At 34.4% G+C, this 18074-nt stretch overlaps 4 protein-coding genes across 4 annotated transcripts in view; all 4 read right to left on the minus strand.

Annotated features, from left to right (window-relative positions):
- LOC106337827 (cytochrome c oxidase assembly protein COX11, mitochondrial-like) overlaps positions 1-1915 on the minus strand; it is a 2422-nt gene extending 507 nt beyond the window's left edge. The window contains exons 1-5 of the mRNA XM_013776940.1: positions 1668-1915; positions 1219-1522; positions 1040-1105; positions 168-236; positions 24-72 (exon numbers count right to left, since the gene is read on the minus strand). Of these exons, the coding sequence (XP_013632394.1) occupies positions 24-72; positions 168-236; positions 1040-1105; positions 1219-1522; positions 1668-1738 (559 nt within the window). The 5' untranslated portion in view covers positions 1739-1915. The remainder of the gene's footprint in view (positions 1-23; positions 73-167; positions 237-1039; positions 1106-1218; positions 1523-1667) is intronic.
- Positions 1916-2854: 939 nt separating this feature from the next.
- LOC106340820 (gibberellin 2-beta-dioxygenase 6-like) lies at positions 2855-5786 on the minus strand. The gene is made up of 3 exons (XM_013779654.1): positions 5325-5786; positions 3295-3637; positions 2855-3113 (listed from the first exon to the last, which is right to left on the minus strand). The coding sequence occupies exons 1-3, from the start codon at positions 5723-5725 to the stop codon at positions 2868-2870; spliced, it is 990 nt and encodes a 329-aa protein (XP_013635108.1). The 5' UTR covers positions 5726-5786; the 3' UTR covers positions 2855-2867.
- A 4040-nt stretch (positions 5787-9826) lies between these two features.
- On the minus strand, positions 9827-10809 carry LOC106337828 (putative expansin-A17). The gene is made up of 3 exons (XM_013776941.1): positions 10668-10809; positions 10211-10532; positions 9827-10136 (listed from the first exon to the last, which is right to left on the minus strand). The coding sequence occupies exons 1-3, from the start codon at positions 10807-10809 to the stop codon at positions 9827-9829; spliced, it is 774 nt and encodes a 257-aa protein (XP_013632395.1).
- Positions 10810-12526: 1717 nt separating this feature from the next.
- Positions 12527-15599, minus strand: LOC106337829 (cathepsin B-like). Its single transcript, XM_013776942.1, has 11 exons — positions 15590-15599; positions 14410-14462; positions 14247-14327; positions 13983-14139; positions 13862-13866; positions 13685-13759; positions 13474-13599; positions 13161-13379; positions 12955-13068; positions 12834-12869; positions 12527-12713 (listed from the first exon to the last, which is right to left on the minus strand). The coding sequence occupies exons 1-11, from the start codon at positions 15597-15599 to the stop codon at positions 12579-12581; spliced, it is 1011 nt and encodes a 336-aa protein (XP_013632396.1). The 3' UTR covers positions 12527-12578.
- Between the last annotated feature and the right edge of the window lie 2475 nt (positions 15600-18074).

Raw genomic sequence — 18074 nt, forward strand, 5'->3', positions numbered from 1 at the left:
GGTTATTGGGGCTGAACTTTTGTTTTCAGCAGTGTAAAAGGCGAGTGTTCTTTCTCCAGGCTTTACTCTCACCTATAAGACAATTCCAAAACCACAAGACATATCAGTTTTAAAACACACACATTAACAAGTCACAATACTCTTGTTGACTTATATAAAGTCTAAACCTCTCTTTGAGTTGGAGTGAACTTCCACAGCATCCCGTCTGCAACATCAGCATTGAACTGCACCACAATCTCCCTATATTCATGAGACAAAAGTGACAGCGTATGATTATAATAAGCTAGCACGTTCACCATACACACATATTAAAAAAAAAAAAAAAGATGACGATTATGAATGGGGTACCAAATATGGGCTACCCGAGCCCGTTTAGACCCTGACCGTTTAGGCCCGTTTAGTGTCAAGTCCGTTTAGACTCGTTACCCGTTTAAACCCGTTTAATGTTGAGCTCATTTATGTTGATAGTATCCGTTTAGCCCGTTTAGGCCCGTTTAATCTTTTTTTTTGAATTCTATTTTTTGTCAATAATCTTTTGTCTTATCTTTATATAATTTTTAATAGTATTTATTTTATTGTAAAACTTATAATAAATAGAAATTTCAGTTAAAGCAAAATTTGAAAAAAATACTTTACTTTTATTAAATATTAATCAGTTCATAATATCATAAATAACATCAACAAATTTTAGTAGGTTTTAAACATAATTATAACCTAAACTTTTTTCTAGAAAAAAAACACAAACTATATATATTTGTTTTGTAACACAAACTATATATAATATAACTATTTTGTTTCAAAACAAAAATTATAAAAAATAATAAAATTTGAAAAAATAATCTTTAAATATAATTTTTTTAACTCACAAACGGGCTTAAACGGGTACCCATTTATTTAGCGGGTATATCAATTAACGAGACGGGCCTAAACGGGCGGACCCGTATAAACCCGTTTATTTTTATATCATAATAAACGGGTCACGGGTCCGCCTGTTTATACTAAAGCCCATTAGGTCCGCGGGCTTCAAGCCCATTTTAACATCTCTAGGTACCTTTTCAGTGACGGTGCCAGATTCTGAATGTCTAGCAATCTTCTCCTCAACAGTCTGTAGTAGTATGAGTCCCAAAAAAAAAACAGTGGAGCAAAGATTAGGACAGAGACTAAGAATAATTGTGAAAGGAATAGAGAAATGGTTGACTTGTATATATATAAATATACCTCTTTGCGTTGAACAGTACCGCCATAACCAGTAGCTTGGCAGAATGTTCTATACAAAGGCACAGCAGCGTAGTTTAGGCCAACCATGCCAAAGACAACAGCAGTGAGATAGTAGAGCATTTTCTTCGATTTGGTTTCTGTTATCGAGTGAGTAGAATACTGGCGATGAGCACCACCACCAAGTAACATGGATTTAGAGTGGGAAAACGAAGATGAGCTTCCCCAAAGCTCTCTCTTGCTTAGGAGATTATGCTGATTGCCATTACAAGCTCCATAACGAGAGCAAGGAACAAGAGGCACAGTCCTACACAAGCATCTCTCACAAGCTTAACTAACTCTTAATTCAATAAGAATCTTTGGTTGATGATGTAACAAGTGCCAAAAAAAAAAAAGGAGAAATTTCAACAAACAGTTAATAAGCATATCAGGGAGGATTCGATTCATTTTACCTCGATGTTCGATGAATGTTGTGTAAATATGAAGAAACCCGAGTCCCTCTCCATGCCTTGGACCACGACATGGCCCAAGAGTAATGGTTTCAATCGATCAACACTGCAAAAATACGAATCTGCACGAAGACATTACTTTGAAAACTAAACTTGTTTTGAATCGTGATCGAATCAACGATGCCATGATTTTAGTTAAAGAGTGTGAGAGGAAGACTTATCGGTAAAGAAACAGACAGCGTTCTTGTGTCGTCTCGGGGGTAGAGATATCAAAGACGTCGCATGAAATGAAACCATAAACACACCAAACAACGACTTGTCTGTTGTCTAGAAAAGATAGTCCTTTGTTCACATGCATCTAGCTAGTCCAATTTAATTGTAAGCCCATTTTGTTATGCAAATGCCCCATATTAAAAGATCTCCAACATCAATAGAGCAGTACAGTATTGCCGTATTGGGCCGCATGAATCTGTTTATAACAGTGTATTCACTAACATTTGTAGAATCTTCAACGAAAACCCACAGCTCAACTACCATGTTAATGATAGAGACAAGTACAACAAACTTATTAGGAAATGGGTTTTCGTTGAAGATTCTACAAATGTTAGTGATACCGAAAATCAACCGACCCTTCGGGGACGCGCCAGCCCATGAGAAGTCACGTGTAATTTTATTAACCGGTCACCGAAGAAATTTCTTCCCACTCCGATCTTCTCTTATTCCTCTTATACATTTGCTTGTTTAGTTCTTTTGCAAAAGCTCATGTAACCTAGATAAAATGTTTCTCCGGTGTACGGTGTACCGGAATGTCTTTTCTTCAAAAAAAGAAGAAGAAAGAAGTCAACCGAGCCTGAAAAGGGTAGAAAGTAGAGATAGTAACTACCTGTTTGTGAGGAGAGTTCATGTTCATTAAGCTTTTGAAACGTTCTTAATTTGAGAATCAACATTCTAATTGGTTAGACTTAGGCATTAGTCACTATCTATATAGACTATAATAACTGCCAATCGTCGTTTACGTACAAAAGAATTAACTGCATACTACTGATGTATATATTGTGACTTATTAATTTTACTTTATCGTGTAAAACTATACATTAACATGGTGTAGCTAGTATTTTGTATAACAAACCAACAATCATAAAATTTTCTGCAAAAGAAAAAATATATATATATATAAGTTTCAGCTGGTGTGTATATTAATACTTATGAAGTTTTGAAGAACTGGAGACGGGGAACGTCTAAACGGAGGGAGTAGGTAGCTGTTTTATAGTCACCCCATGTGAATGTATTATATCTTCGTGGATTTTCCGGCGATACCATTTCCGGCAACGGTGATATTATTGCCTCCAACGGCGGTGCCGCAAAATACATCACCGACATTCGAGGCTTCCCTGCCGTGTTAGCTAATACTCTGTGCCTCACGCTAGTGAACTTCCCATTCGTCAATGCCTATTGTTTTCTTAACAAATATTAATTAGCAATTTAAGTATAGGATCTTAATTTGTGACTTTAGTTATTGCATGCGAGGGAAATTGACCTTATTTTGTTTTTTTTTTATTTAAATACGATTTAACCATAATTAATTGTTTTTAAGCACTTGCTAAAAATGGAAACTTTGTTTTGAAATTACCTGAAGGCAGTCACCGACCAACACGTAGAAGCATGTAGGGTCAGATGGTACAGGGATCCACAAGCCGTCACGTGAGCAAACTTCAAGGCCATCTACGTCGTTGGATCTTAACACCGTCAAGATCTGAGGGTCAGAATGCTCCCCGAAACCTATTTGGCTAACGCCTCTCAGCGCGTACGGTGCAGGTGGATAGTGATTCAGCCGCAGGATTGAGTCGCTACGGACATCTCTGATTAGCTCGCTCACCTTGGTACATCTCTGGCCCCATAAATTCTGGGCCGTTAGATCAATTATCTCACATGCCAGATCTTTAACGGCGCGTATGTAATCGTTCGTGGCCGAGCTACAAAAGGAAAATACACGTGGCATTTAGTCAACACGCTCAACAATTGCTGACGCAGAGAGCAACTGTAGTGATAGAAATCAATAAAGCCATGATTATACCCAAAAAACCCAAATTTAAAAAAAAAAAAAAAAAAAAAAAATTAAAAAACAAACCAATCGCGGACCGCCACGTGTCAGTGGGACCCGCGAACAGTGTAAGAAACTCACTAAGATCGATTCTTAATTAGTAGTTTTTGTAACCGATTCTTAAGGGTTTTATGGGAGCCCACGCACTAAGAAACAAACTAAAGACCCCAGATAATCATACTCTAACAAAGAAAAAGGAAAGGTTTTGATTAAAAAAAAAGAAAAAAAAAAAGAAAAAGGAAAGGCATGAGATTGTGGTCAGAAGAATGTTCGAAAGTGAGGGACCCTACGCTCTTTTTTTACAGGTTGTCACTTTAATTATTGAACAAGAAGAATGAATAACAGGTCAAATCTTGATTCGTTGACGTCCCCAAGTGTTTTTGTGTTCATGCACAATCGTCCATTTATTGACTAAGTCTATTCAATTATTATATCACTTTGTGACGTATGTGTGTGTATAATCTTCATTTCCAAAATTAATACTAATAATTTATTTCGAGATATATTTATTTTCCCACAAATTTATGAATCCTAGTTGTTTTCTATTTGTCTAATAAAAAATCATATAAAACAAATCACAATATATCACTTAATTTTACTAGAAAGTATTATCTAGAAAGATATTTAAATTCCGATTACCACCAAAGAAACTGATAAATATGTAGTAGTATAAGAAAAACTATGCCACCAAATTAGGGGAAAACGTATATGATTTCAGTTAATCAACCATTTCGCGGTCCAGGTTGCAAAAGCACTTTTACATTAAAAATATATACACTATGAACCAAGAACAAAATCTAACCATCGTAGATTAATGATTACAATAAATTATCAGGTGAACCTAGGTTGGTACGATTATTTATTTGTACTAACTTAAATACTCCCTTTTTTCAAAATAATATAGTTGGTGTTGAAAACACAAGAATTAAGAGGAATTAATACATTTGGAAAGAAAAAAATATTTAATATATAAAATAGTTCAATCAATTATCAAAAATATTATAAAATATTATTGGTCACACAGTTTTCAACAACAGTAAAACTAATATAAAAATATCAAAACATCATGTATTTTGAAACATAAAAAAATATTTAAAACATTAAAAACTTTTCGAAATATCATATATTTTGAAATGGAAAAAGTATTAAATTATAATAGATGAGAAACTATAATAATGACAATAAATGAGCAAAAACAAATAAAAAATAAAAGCCGTGTCGTCGTTTTTCAAAGATAAAAAAATTAAAACCCGTGTCATATGGTTTGTTTGTCTAAAATATTAGTGTATGTGGGTTATGTCTAATTTGTTTTCAGATATAAAATAAAAGTGTTTATGATGTACGTTTGGATAAAGACATGCATTATCATGATATATATAACTGCAGACGTTTAAAATGTATTTTTCGTCTCTTTTTGTATGGCAGGAAATAAACTAGGTTCAGTTACCATTATATTTTATAACTTTTTTTTTTGAAACTATATTTTATAACTTTACAAATTAAAGTTAGTTAAAAACCAGTAATAAATACCAAGAAGGAACAAACTTTGTTATACCCACCTGAACTTGAAGGGGTCATCATGTGAGATAGTTTCAGATTTATCAGCGACAGACGTTGGGTTTGCGTGGAGAAGAAGATACTCAAGCTCACCCAAATCTCCATTAAACCCGATGTTCTTGCAACCGTAACCGAATGGACTCTCCGGACCGGCTCGTTGCTTCTCCGTTCCCGGTTTATTAAAGAACTGTTCACCCTCACGCTCAAATGTCCAAATTATCTCCGGTTTAACTCCATGGTTTATCACCTTGAAAAAGCCATCAACCTCGCAGGCTTTCACGATTTTCTCCGATAGTTTTGACCGGTCGTGTGAAGAGAAATCGATCACAGGAAAGTTACATTCCGGCGAGGTTTTAGCCTTCTTTCCGGTGGTTAGAGACGGTGTTGAAGAAGGCAAAACCATGCCCTTTTATTTTTCAAACGAAAACAATCTTTTTAAAGAAACAAGTACTAGTAGATAACGAAAGCAGGAGGTTTTGATATGAAACAACCCGATAGAGAAGAGTAATATATATAGTGTATGAGAATGCTAGATGAAAGGTAGGTTTGGAACCATTGTAATGATATCCTGTTTTAAAAGAGGAAGAACAATTGGAAAAAAAAAAAAAAAAAAAAAAAAAGTATTTTTAGTTAAAGCAATTTTCGATTTTCTTGTAATGCTACGGTTCCCATACCGTTAACAAATGGGGAAAAAAAAAGTAATCATCTCATCATACATATCGCGTAAGGTGGGCATGCATACATATCAATGGGGACGGTCGAGTTTTCAATAACAAAATAATTGTCAGAATTTCTTCTGTCTATAAGTTATGCATATAACTCCATCAAAAAAAATGTTGTAAGAATGTGTATTACAAAAATATGTATATATTCAGCTTAAACATATTATTTTCAATTGGACCAAAAAATATCTTATTTTCAAGCCACGTACACTTTAAAATTAAAATCTATGATTTTTTTATTTTTATTTTTTTATTACATTTCACGATCTAGTTATTATTGAATTTGGGTAGATTATAATTTGGTGTAGAAAAGTAGTAGATGTTGATGTTTAGCTCTTCAGATAATTTAAAGATTGAGCACTTATTGCCTTAAATTACGGGTTTGGTTCGTCATAATATTGATTTCTTAGTATGCAGTATTACAAAACATATGCATGAATAGTATACAGCACAGCAGTTGATGACTAAGAGTGCCAATATAGTAGTCCGGTCATAAATGCTTGATACTGATAAGTCTGGCAAAGTTAATATTAAAATTTATCATTTTAATCATAAGAATTCACCAAACAAGTTTTTAAAAAATCTTCAGAATAACTTGATAAAATTGAATGAAAACAAACATATTGAACTGTGATTTCTCCCATTTTCAAGTTAGAGGCATTAATCATTCAAGTTAATTCGATCATGGTTGATAATCTCAAGTGTGCAACAGTCTTCATGTCATGATTTGTCTTACGATAAGATAGATCTTTAAGATTTAAGATGTAATATTTTTCTTATGAAGTGGTAAATAGGAAGGGAAACTATTTTTTGGTCAGCGGGAAGAGAGACTTTAAGAGAATCAAATGCTATTGTATTATAGAGGGTCTATTATAGACGATGCGAGTGAGAAAGAGTTACAGTGAAGGTGAAGATGGCCCTGGGATAAGGCCACTATGTCGTCACGTCGTGGTCAACCTTGATGGCTCCTATTAGCCGTCCGATTAATAAAGAAATTGCTTTCGTACGTAGCCCATAGATATTCTTTTCAATTATTATGTTCTCTCAATTCTCTGTACCAATACCTAGTACCTACCCATTTACTGTATTCTTTATTATATGAGACCAACTTTTTTGAGAAAATGGTTTTCATTTTTGCTTCGTTGTTTTTCGTATGTTTGGATAAAAAGCTTTCTATTTTTGGTTCATGTTTTACGAGGCAGAACGATCATATTCTACCCAGCCGATCGTTAAATACAATGTAAATGATCCATCAATATAAATAGCACAAAAATAATATTTTAATCAGTTGACTTTTCTCTCTTATTATTTAATCAAATGTTAATATTTTTTTAAAAGGTAAAATCTAATATAATATTTTTATTTTGATTGTTTGTTTTATGTATGCAAGGATTTATCATCCTCGTAAGACCATGACTAATGAGGATTTTTAGGGGTGAGATTCCTAGCGTAATTTAAAAATTAAAAATTGATTTTTAAATTACGTTAAGAATCTCACTTCTAAAAACTCTCATTAATTATGCTCTAATACTAGTTAGTAGTCACCTATCTAACAAATCAACTTTTTTTTTGTTGTTTTGATGTTAGGTAATTAGGTTGACAGTAACTCAAAATTGGAAAAACACATTTTAAACAACAAATTAAACGGCAGAAATGTATAAATAGAAACATTTTAATTAAAAGCTCTCTCTCTACCTCTCTGTTCTCTCTCTTAAATCTTTCACAGAGAGGGATGAGATGAGAGTTTTTTTGTTTATCGAATGCCGGTTCCTTTCCGGCATAAGATTCCCGTGAGGTCGGGCTTCGACTCTGGCAATCGGTGGCTAACCCAGCACCGGCTGGCCGGCTTTCGTCTCTAGAGTCATCACCTCCGGTGATGATTGCTAGCGTCTCTGATCTGGTGAGCGATTTGGTTTCGTTGAAGATAGCTCATGCGATGATGGGGTATGTTGTTGAAACCGTTGTGGGTTTCTTTGATCGTTGGTTTCGGTGGACAGCCGGTTGTTTTCCGGCGAAGATCGGTGAAGGCGGTGGAAGTTAGATTGTGGAAGTTTCAATGGATTCGAATAGTTTTCTTCTCGGCGAAGTGATTGTCTCGGTGTTTCACTCAACCGCATCGGGTTATTGCTGGTAGTTTCTCTGCTCCGATGAGATTGGTCTCCGGTAGTACAGAGTTCCGGCGTGAAGCCCTGTTCCGGCGGTGGTAGGTGGCGGTTTCTGTGGTTACGCGTGTCGCTATGTTCGTACACGTGGGTACAACAGATGTCTTCCCCTCCTTTTGAGTTTTTGGGCCTTGTCTTTTATGTCGTTGCCTTTTCTTTTGGTTTTTTAGCTTTTGTTTTATGGCTCTTTATGTAAATTTTAGATCTTGTTAATAATAATATCAGTCGGAAAAAAAAAAAATAGAAACATTTTAATTCATATAATATTCAAGATATGAAATACTCCTATAAAAGAAGGATGGGAGAAAAGTTGACCAGAGACAGGTTGGATCAATGGAACGTGGCCTCTGACACATTAGCCGACATTATCCCATGAATGAAACATACATGTCAGTTACCAAACCTAGCTAACTCTATTGTATTAAAAATGTTCTGGTGTGGTGTGGTGTGGTGTGGCCGTTATGATGAGTAGATGAGTTAAAATTATTATCTTTTGCATTAGGTAACACTAAAATATTAACACCTACTTTGCATGGAAACAGAAACGGATACGTTGAAACGAAACGTTTCGAAACGTAAACATGATTTTTGATTTTTTATGCTTTGGAATTTAGAAACGTATATATATATATAACTGATTAATATTTGCATTCATTTTTATCATGTTTACTATATCTTAGAATACAAATAAACAAATATCTATTCTATGTAATCATACGAAAAAAATAAATCATTATTAAACATTAAAATCATATAAAAAATTCAAAATAACAAAAACTCAATACTTAAATATTAAATAGTTTAACTAAAATAAAAATCATAATAACAATTCATAACTAATTGGAAAGTTTTAGCATTTCCAGAACAGAAACGCGAGTTTCCAAAATAGAAACGCAAGTTTTCACTAAGTTTCCAAACTGAGATTTTTAAGAAACGAGTTTCCAATGCGTTTCCGCGAGTTTTTGAAAGATTCGGATTCCGAAACGTTTCCGAAACGTGAAACGTAACTTCAACCGAGTTTCCATGCAACATAGATTAACACACTAAAAAAATACATATTTTAAAGAATCTGATGCATGAAAGAAGAAGAACCTGCAGCATGCATTGAGAAACTAGTATTTATATATAGAATGGGTTTCTTAAACCGTAATCTGAGCTAATATGTAGGAAGATGAAATATGCTTACATGAATAATGCAGCTGACTTATAATAAAGTGTTCTTAGGATTGAATCATTTGAATATCTTTGGTCGTCGTCATTAAACTTTTCAAACACGCAGAACATCCCGAGCTATACAAAGATAGAGGACCTCAAGCTGATGGCCAAGGACCTAAACCACCGTCGCCTAGTAGTAATAACTAATAATGATGCTGCTAATTCAGGGAAAAGCAGACAAGCTGCAACTGATCAGATCATGTTGGAACGATTCCGCAAGAGAGGGCGTAACCGTGTGATGAGGAATGAAAGAGAGACTTGATAACTGTTTGACATAGTTTGATATTATGAGAAGAGCTTTAACACTTTCTCCGGATATTCGGTTTCATGTCATTATTTGTATTCAAAATATGTAAAACATTTCATCGAAGTAATCAAGTTTTCATTTACAGTAGTCCATAGTTATCAGAAGTTAATGTTGGTCTTGAAGCTCTGACCAAACTGCCAGTATGAAGGAACAACGTCGATTGCTGTCTTTATCTTACCGTTACTGGCTTGGATTTTGAAAGAGAGACTTTGTCCGTTAAGGTAAGTAAGGCTTTGCCAATTAGCTCCCCAGTTTCTTGACATTGTTTCCCACTTGTTACTCTTGGAGCCTTTGATCCACACTTGGGACAGATCACCTGCACCTCCGACGTTTGAGATGAGAACAAGCTCGAAGTAATCTCTACCGTTCATGGTGAATCTCATACCTCCGCTTCTTCTACATCCAACCCTACAGTTATAAGAAACTTAGCACCACATAAGTATATGAATATTGAAATGAGATCTTAGATTGTTTTTGGTTACTTTCTATAGAGAACAGGGACAATTCCGGCTCTGTAAATGGCGATGGTCTCAAAAGCAGGCTGAGCCATATCGAAGTGAGGCCTTGGAGGATTGCACCAACCTCCATCATCGTTTGGTAAAGCGTAATTGGGAGGACAGAAGTTAGTAGCTGTGATTGTTATCCATTTCCCTTTAAGACACCATTGTGGCACTTTGGTCGCATCGCACACCATTTGGTAACAACCTCCGCATGATTTGCCGTCGTTGAACAGTGCAGTGCTTAACGCCGCCGTGTTTGTTTTGTAACCATCGGTGTAGAGATCGCCATATCCACATGCTCCACCTGACCGGATTATAAAAAAAGTTATAGCGGATATTGATTAATTATTTACTTGCATATATAAAGACAAGTCAGAGCTTCGAAGAGTTTCTTGGAGAAGAAGAAAGAAACCCTAAAACAGGAAGAAAATTAACTAACCCATTGTACCAGAAGCATCACTTCCGCCATAGAAGGTTGCGTGAGCTTGCATCCAGCCTGCAGACACAGAGATGATCATATTCGTGCATAGCATTGCGAGCAGGAAGTTGGCAAGGATCGAAAAACAAAAGATGTTCGTCATTTTTCCTTTAAGCTTCTTGTTAAGTCTTGTGAGCGAAGAGGAAGTGTAATTGATGGAACAAGTGTTTTGATGAATATACATACATAGATCAACAATGCGAGCATTTATAGTGGAACCATTGAGCTTCTTCCTGATTTCATAATTCTTCAGCATTATTGTAATATACTATTTAGTATTAGTTAAATTTTATAACATTTTATGACTTGAAGTCTTGAATTACTCGAATTCCGGGAGAACGACTGTAATGATAATATGATACGGCGTTCATAGAAAAATATCATCTTGTGTTAAAAACGACAATACGCAACGCAACTGTAAAAAGAAACAAATCAATAAGCTATATACGGAATAATTAACACTCTATAAAACCACATGACAAAATTTTCTTAACTTGCGGAGAAAATGTCATTTTGATAAGCTGTCTTCTTTTCACTCGTAAATACCGTTGTACGTTATAGGACAGTTTAATTATATAGTATAAACAATAGTTAAGTTGTTATTTAAAATTGTTTTCTTTATATTGTCTTAAATTTTCTTATATCAAAATCAAAACAGAGGAATAGATTAAAACAAAGTCTCCTATAAATCGTACATTCTACATCGTCTCATTCGTCAACATGGCAAATGGCACATGTACGACGGTAGTACTTTTCAACGTATCCATCAAGAAACAAAACATTGACCAATATTCATCAATGAAACACATGATTAACTGATTTGTTGAACAAAAACATGGATGATTTTACTCCTGGATTTCTAATATGTATAACCATTCCAGCTTGAAATACCACTTTTCTACGTGGTTAATATGATTCTCAGGTTTGATTATGCTATTCGATACTAAATATTTTATGAAATAGCTCCCAACCGTTTTTGGAAGAGAAATTGGTATCGTAAAATAAAAATAGAAATGAGTGTATTTTCTTATGTGCAGGTAAGTTGACATTATCTGTCATCCATGCAGTTAATCATTAGTGGCGCCCTAATATGATGGCATATGTAGAGGTACGTCCTCGTTCTTATGTCACATGGTTCCAATTTTTTTTTGGTAATCAACATGGTTCCATTTTATCAAAGTCACACATGAACCCAACCCAACCCCCCACCCCACCCCACCCACAATAACTAATATATTAAAGTTTTAACACTATATAAAAGATAAATAACTAAACAGAATGATACCTTATATAGAATGGAAAGTTGAGTAGCTTAAGATGAAATTTCCGTTGCAGATTGAAGATTATAATTCCATTATAATTCCATTCCATTTCATCTTTTTTTTGGTAACTTCAGACGAGTTAGAAAGTATAATCAAGAAATCTTTACTGATAAAGAAGAGAGTTCGGGAAATCTTCAGTCTCCTGGTTTCAGCTTTAGAGGAACAAGTTTTTCAACATGTGATATTTTCTACGACGGGGCACGAACCAGTGGATCTTGTACTGGTGGAGTTTTATTGGAACTTACGACCAACTGAACGAGGTTTCTATGCAACAAGTTCCTAATACTACTGGGAGCAATCTAGTAAACTGAGAGCAACCTCCTCAAGTATCCACACATGCATTGTGCAGAATGAAAACAATATAAATTAATATGTAAACATGTAAAACTGAACATGAGCAAAAGCTAAAAGGGTATATGTTGTAGTTAATATACTTTTGTTTGGGTTTATTGGAGTCTTTCGATTCTTTTCATTGGAAACAAGAAGCAAACTACATATATACAGAGAGTGTCGAGACAGAGACACGTCTTTTGTTTTCTGATCTTTAGTTTTAAAATGAGGAAACTAGAACATCATTTGAAGTATTAATACCATTAAAGACGTTCCTGTCTGAAGGCAAACCGGCTACAACACCGTGTTCGATTCCACATTCGTTCGTTCCTCTCTTGATCTTGAAGTAACCATCCTGAAATATAATTACAGTTTAGACGTCAGATATGGTGTGTTCCTCTAGATTCTTGAATTAATGTTGGACCTTGAAAAGATCACAAGCAAAAAGTTTGATTGGAGAGAAGAAGGGACTTACATCACCCCAGCTTCGGTTCCATTGATTTGCAAGCAACTGGGTAACAAATTCAAAAGAATGTCATCAACTCTCCAGCCAATAGAAAACTGATAAGAGTGTGTTTCAAAAGTAGATTTCGTACCCAATAATCTTCGCCATCATCAGAAGTTCCCCAGCCAATAAGCTTAACAGCATGACCTCCAATGTTACTACCTGTTATGTGCTTGTACACTCCAGATTTGTAATGCGCAAAGTCCTAGTGGAAACAAAAAGATTATATGAGAATATGGAGTTCCATATAACAATCACCATGTTTGATCAAATATTTTAAAACTTTTTGTAACTAACCTCATAAACGGTAAAGGCAACCTCAACGGGTCCGTTTTTGTAAACTTCAGCCATTATGTCTTGAGGGTCATGTCTGACTTTGTAGGCGCTAACACCATAGTGTTTTGATTCACGCCAAAGCTGGTTTCCACTAACACATTTCCTCACACATTTTGGTGTAGGGTAAGCGGGTTCACATCCCGGGTGAGAGCATCCAGTATTGTCAAAGTATGGATCACACTTGAGGAGGAAACCAAACAACATTGCAAACATTCGATAAATATATCAACCATTTCAATATATATCATTTGCAGATGAAACAGAGAACTTGTACCTCTTCGGTGACTACACCGTGGTGCTTAAAGTATCGCCACGCGGAAATAGGGTAGCCACCATTACAGCCTTGACCGCAAAGGAATCCACAACATGCTAAGAGATCATTGACTGATAAAGATATATTCTGCATTGGGAACGAACACAAGAAACCTTTTGAAGAGAAAGATGGAATACAATCATCAGTGTTTTTGGCTAGGCATTGGTGTTACCATGTTATATTTGATGCAGAACCTGTCAGACAGTGACTCTACAGCCCCAAATGCCCAGCAAGAACCGCAGTGACCCTAAACAAAACCAAAAACGCCTCAAAAGAATGTTTTTTCTTAATGAATCTCAAAACGCATGGTTTAGTATAAATTCCACTAAAATTTTGAGTGTTTTTTTACCTGATCTATAACCGAGGAGGGAGGGAATTTGATAGAAAGCATAAGAAGATTCAAGTCAGTATAATATCATGTTTTAAAAGAAAGAAATAAAGAGAGAGAGAGAGAGAGATAATTGACTGACCTAGTATCCTTCCAATGCTGGAGCACTGAGACCAAGCAGTTCTAGCGTCAAATTCTTTAGGAAGCTTGAGAGAGATGTCATGGCTTACAACAGGTACGCCTAAGAATTCGTTCTTAGGTGTTGGTTTAACACCGAGGAGGCGCTTAAACTCTGCAACCTGATAATACAAAAAAAAAAAGGAAAACAAAAGAGAGAAGTCAAGTTTGAGGAACAATCATAAGCGTTAGTATGTATCTATAAATGAGAAAGATGTAAGAAACTGACGGTGGAGTTAGCAAAGCGATCATTGAAAGCAGCTATCCATCCATCGTTTGGATTCTCATTGACTTCTTTCACAATCTCATTCTACAAAAGTAAGTAGATCAAAACAATGGATGATGGCAGTTATGAAAATGGGACTTGGATTAAGATTATAAAAAAAAAAAACTGAAGAATTCGTGAAGTTAGCTTCTGCTGGGAAAGATTCTCTGCTGCAATTCCCTGAATAAAATTAAAAAAAAGTCAAAAGACTTTACTTATGATACACACTAAAATGTGAGACGCGATCCACAAAAGTTTGAATCCTTTTTAAACAAAGAGTCAAAACCCAAAACAAAAGGCAGATCAAATTCAATAACCCAAGGATCACTCCCAGACGGAAAAGGCATCCACAAAAGTCTGGATCTTCATAAGAAAAACAGGACGATGATTGATGATGATAGAGAGATTAAGAAGAAGTACCGTATTAATAACAGCTAAAAGTAAGATAGCAGAGGTTAAGTAGACTTTGATGCGATGATTTGGATAATAGAAGGGTAGTTTATACAGTAGTATAGAACTCAAATCTACCGGAAAATATATATGATCTTTCATGCAAAAAGTTTAACACTTATCTACTATATATATACAGACTATATAAAAAAATAATTTACCTTAATGTGTGTGCGCATACATGGATTTGTACCTACATGTATATGTAGGCATACATATAGTAGCAGGCATGCCCACAAAAAGTATAGAAAAGTACACGAAGCATGATCTCAGAACTTTAAGCTATACCATGTTAAGTGTAAATGATCATTTTCTTACGATAATTAATTCATGTACAATGTTATGTAGTCAAGAAACTAGTACGTAGTTGTATAGAAACTATAAGCATGTATATTCAACGAATGAATATTGCTATAATTTATTGAGAATCTTAGGACGGAAATCATATTCTCTAAGGACTGCATGCAAAAATGCCACATAAACTATTACTCATCAAACTATTACTCATCAAACTATTTATACAATTATACATGTGTAAACTACGTATGCATTTATTCAAAGGCATATGTATAAATGTATATATATAGTAATTGATAAATGATTTGGTGATCTAGCCTCCTAAAAGAACTTATCAGTTTGTGAGATCTACAGACATACCTGATTTGGTAAAAATCACTTCAACTTACAATCCACACCAAACAAAGATATTATCAACCAACGGTTAACAACAAAACAATAATCTAGAATAAGTAAAAAATGGCTGAGAACTTAAATGACTGTGATCATAAAAAGTCAAACAATGCGAAAACATACTATACCTTTGTTCTATATATGTATTATAAATTGAATTATTATACCTTCTTCCATAGGTAGCTTCTATTTATTTTCTCTGCCCATAACCTGCAAAATCTCTTTAACCGAACAAAAATTACAAGAGTAACCAAACAAATAAAATAGGACCGTTAGAGAGAGAAAAAGAGAGGCTTCTTTGGACCTGCCCATTAGCTTAGAATGTACCATGAAACACTTTGTCAGTGTAGCTAGGGAGATAGGCATAGAGAGTACAAATCATGAAATTTATAAGCTTTTTCCCACGCATCAGTTGCAAACTCAACCTATACTAAAATCTTATAAAAAGAAAAAGGTGATGTTTTATTGACGAAATGCTATAGCTAATTAAAGCCAAAAGGCAGTTCACAGTGCCAAGTAGTAATTAAGGCTAGTATAGAATTTATGAAGACGATGACTAAACAAAGATTCATTAATGATAGTATGGGGATAGTTAGAGACAGTGTAAGACATGTGAACATGTTATTTTATGACAATCACATATATTTATATACGAAATGAAAAAGATGCGATTTCAACGTGGCGACAAAACCCTAGTGATGAACATCAAGAAACATGTAGAAAACAAAACTCATAACCAAAAAACAAACAAACAATGAAGATCGTATTTTCTTCCCATTCACTAGCTGGGATCTAATTCCTTTTGGAAGATCAACTAATGAAATAAAATAAAGAGATATTAAAAAGATGAGGATGATGAGACTCTTCATGGATTAAAGTCTAGAAAAAGCGAGAAGACTGTTAAGGAGAGTCTAGATGGTTCTAGACCGACATAAGTGGAGATAAAGATGAGTTCGGTTGTGAAGATAAGTGAGAGTAGATATCGTTAGATTCTGTTGTATATTTGGGGATATCACTTTACGTGTATGTATATATAAGTCACGATTGTGGTGATGGATAAGATAAGAACTCTTTACCCTTTTCTCTTGTTTACATGGTATCAGAGCCATAAGGGCTAGATCAAGATTTGTTTTAATGAGAGAGAAACATGAGTTCGGAGAAATCAGCGATTGTCAGTTCATCCAAGTCTGGAGAGGGGCAGATGTCACCGTATTATCTCAATGAAACATGTAAAATATTGAGGGATTATGTAAATAATATCCAGTGTTAATGGGTTTAACCGCTCAGCACGCAATACTGTCGATTTACTTAATCATGCCAATGAAAATCAGTGATGAATAGGAGTAATACTATAATAACTCTTAATGTTATTTTAAACTTTGTTTAGCGATATATTGTCAGAGTGAGTCACGTGGATTTCAGTCTAATGAGGAATTAAGTAATGACGATTTGACTCTATGTAAGAAAAAATGTAACTAGCTTTAAAAAAATGTAACTAATTTCTCAAATTAATTATGCAATTATAGTTTACATATCACAAGGGGGAAGTAGGTTTGGTTGCTGATGTGTCCATGTTTTTGTGGTCCAAAATTTCATACATATACATTAATCACATAGAAAGCATGATTAATCACGTTGTTAAAAAAACATGATTAATCACATACGTAAATGTGTCCGATTTAATATCATCTCTCAAATAATATGCCAATCTCTAATCTCTAGCGTTTTTCATACATTAGTTAAAATTATAATATATGGTTAAGTATGAGATGTATGGTGTGCGCATATGGTTTGAATAACATGGTTAAAGTTGGATTGAAAGGGGAAGCAAACATAAACGACAAGGGTAGCGAGAAGGTGAAGTGTTACAATTTCACAACAGTAAACATGAAATAGAGTAAGGACCACTTCTCACTACTCTCTCACTAGAGTTTGTCACAAGCATCCTCACATTTTTTGTACCCCCACACTTCCCGATCTCTTTCACACCTATTTTCTTTATTAATAATTAGTATTTGCATGTGTTACAAAAAAAATTAGTATTTGCATATTTTGTGTATGTGTTGTGTAGGTGTCTTTTTGTCAACTTGGAAGATCTTGAGCCATTGGGACTTTTATATATAATTTTAAGGTTCTACACAACGTATTACGTACTGTCATGTAGCCATAGAGAAACTATAAGAACCTGGTCCTTTTTAAAGCCGCCCTGTAAAAAAAAAAACTAAGGTATGTGATGTAGTTAGGCTTAATTCTCATAAATACTTTACTGTTAACATATTTTAACTATCATTGATTTAATATTAAATTTACGAAAGAATTTAAAATTATTTTAAATATAGTAAACTCTTACGAAAATATTGAATTTTTCGGTAAATGTTTTATATACTGAAGCCAATGATCTTTAGTGTTGTTTTAAAATTTCTAAACACATTCTACATTTGTATTAATGTATAATAAACTCCCTTTCATTATATATGGACATAGAACTTTATAATACTCCCTAAATTGGTGGACTAACCACTATAAAATCGCTATTTTATAGAGAAACGAAGACAACAAAAGTTTCAAACCTATTTTACATTCATCATATGTTACTGAAAGATGAAACTATGCATTAAAATAGTATTTTCATATTTTTGAAATTTTCTCAAA

This window comes from Brassica oleracea, chromosome C4 (assembly GCF_000695525.1).
Source record: "Brassica oleracea var. oleracea cultivar TO1000 chromosome C4, BOL, whole genome shotgun sequence".
Classification (NCBI taxonomy): Eukaryota; Viridiplantae; Streptophyta; class Magnoliopsida; order Brassicales; family Brassicaceae; genus Brassica; species Brassica oleracea.

Coding starts and splice junctions, on each gene's coding strand:
- LOC106340820 (XM_013779654.1), bottom strand. CDS start 5,725: ATGGTTTTGCCTTCTTCAACACCGTCTCTAACCACCGGAAAGAAGGCT. Junction 3,638..5,324: donor GATGACCCCTTCAAGTTCAG/GTGGGTATAACA, acceptor TTCCTTTTGTAG/CTCGGCCACGAACGATTACA. Junction 3,114..3,294: donor TGGTCGGTGACTGCCTTCAG/GTAATTTCAAAA, acceptor AGAAAACAATAG/GCATTGACGAATGGGAAGTT.
- LOC106337828 (XM_013776941.1), bottom strand. CDS start 10,809: ATGACGAACATCTTTTGTTTTTCGATCCTTGCCAACTTCCTGCTCGCA. Junction 10,533..10,667: donor TGATGCTTCTGGTACAATGG/GTTAGTTAATTT, acceptor TAATCCGGTCAG/GTGGAGCATGTGGATATGGC. Junction 10,137..10,210: donor GTCCCTGTTCTCTATAGAAA/GTAACCAAAAAC, acceptor TTATAACTGTAG/GGTTGGATGTAGAAGAAGCG.
- LOC106337829 (XM_013776942.1), bottom strand. Junction 14,140..14,246: donor ATCGCTTTGCTAACTCCACC/GTCAGTTTCTTA, acceptor TTGTATTATCAG/GTTGCAGAGTTTAAGCGCCT. Junction 13,069..13,160: donor TTGCCTTTACCGTTTATGAG/GTTAGTTACAAA, acceptor TGTTTCCACTAG/GACTTTGCGCATTACAAATC.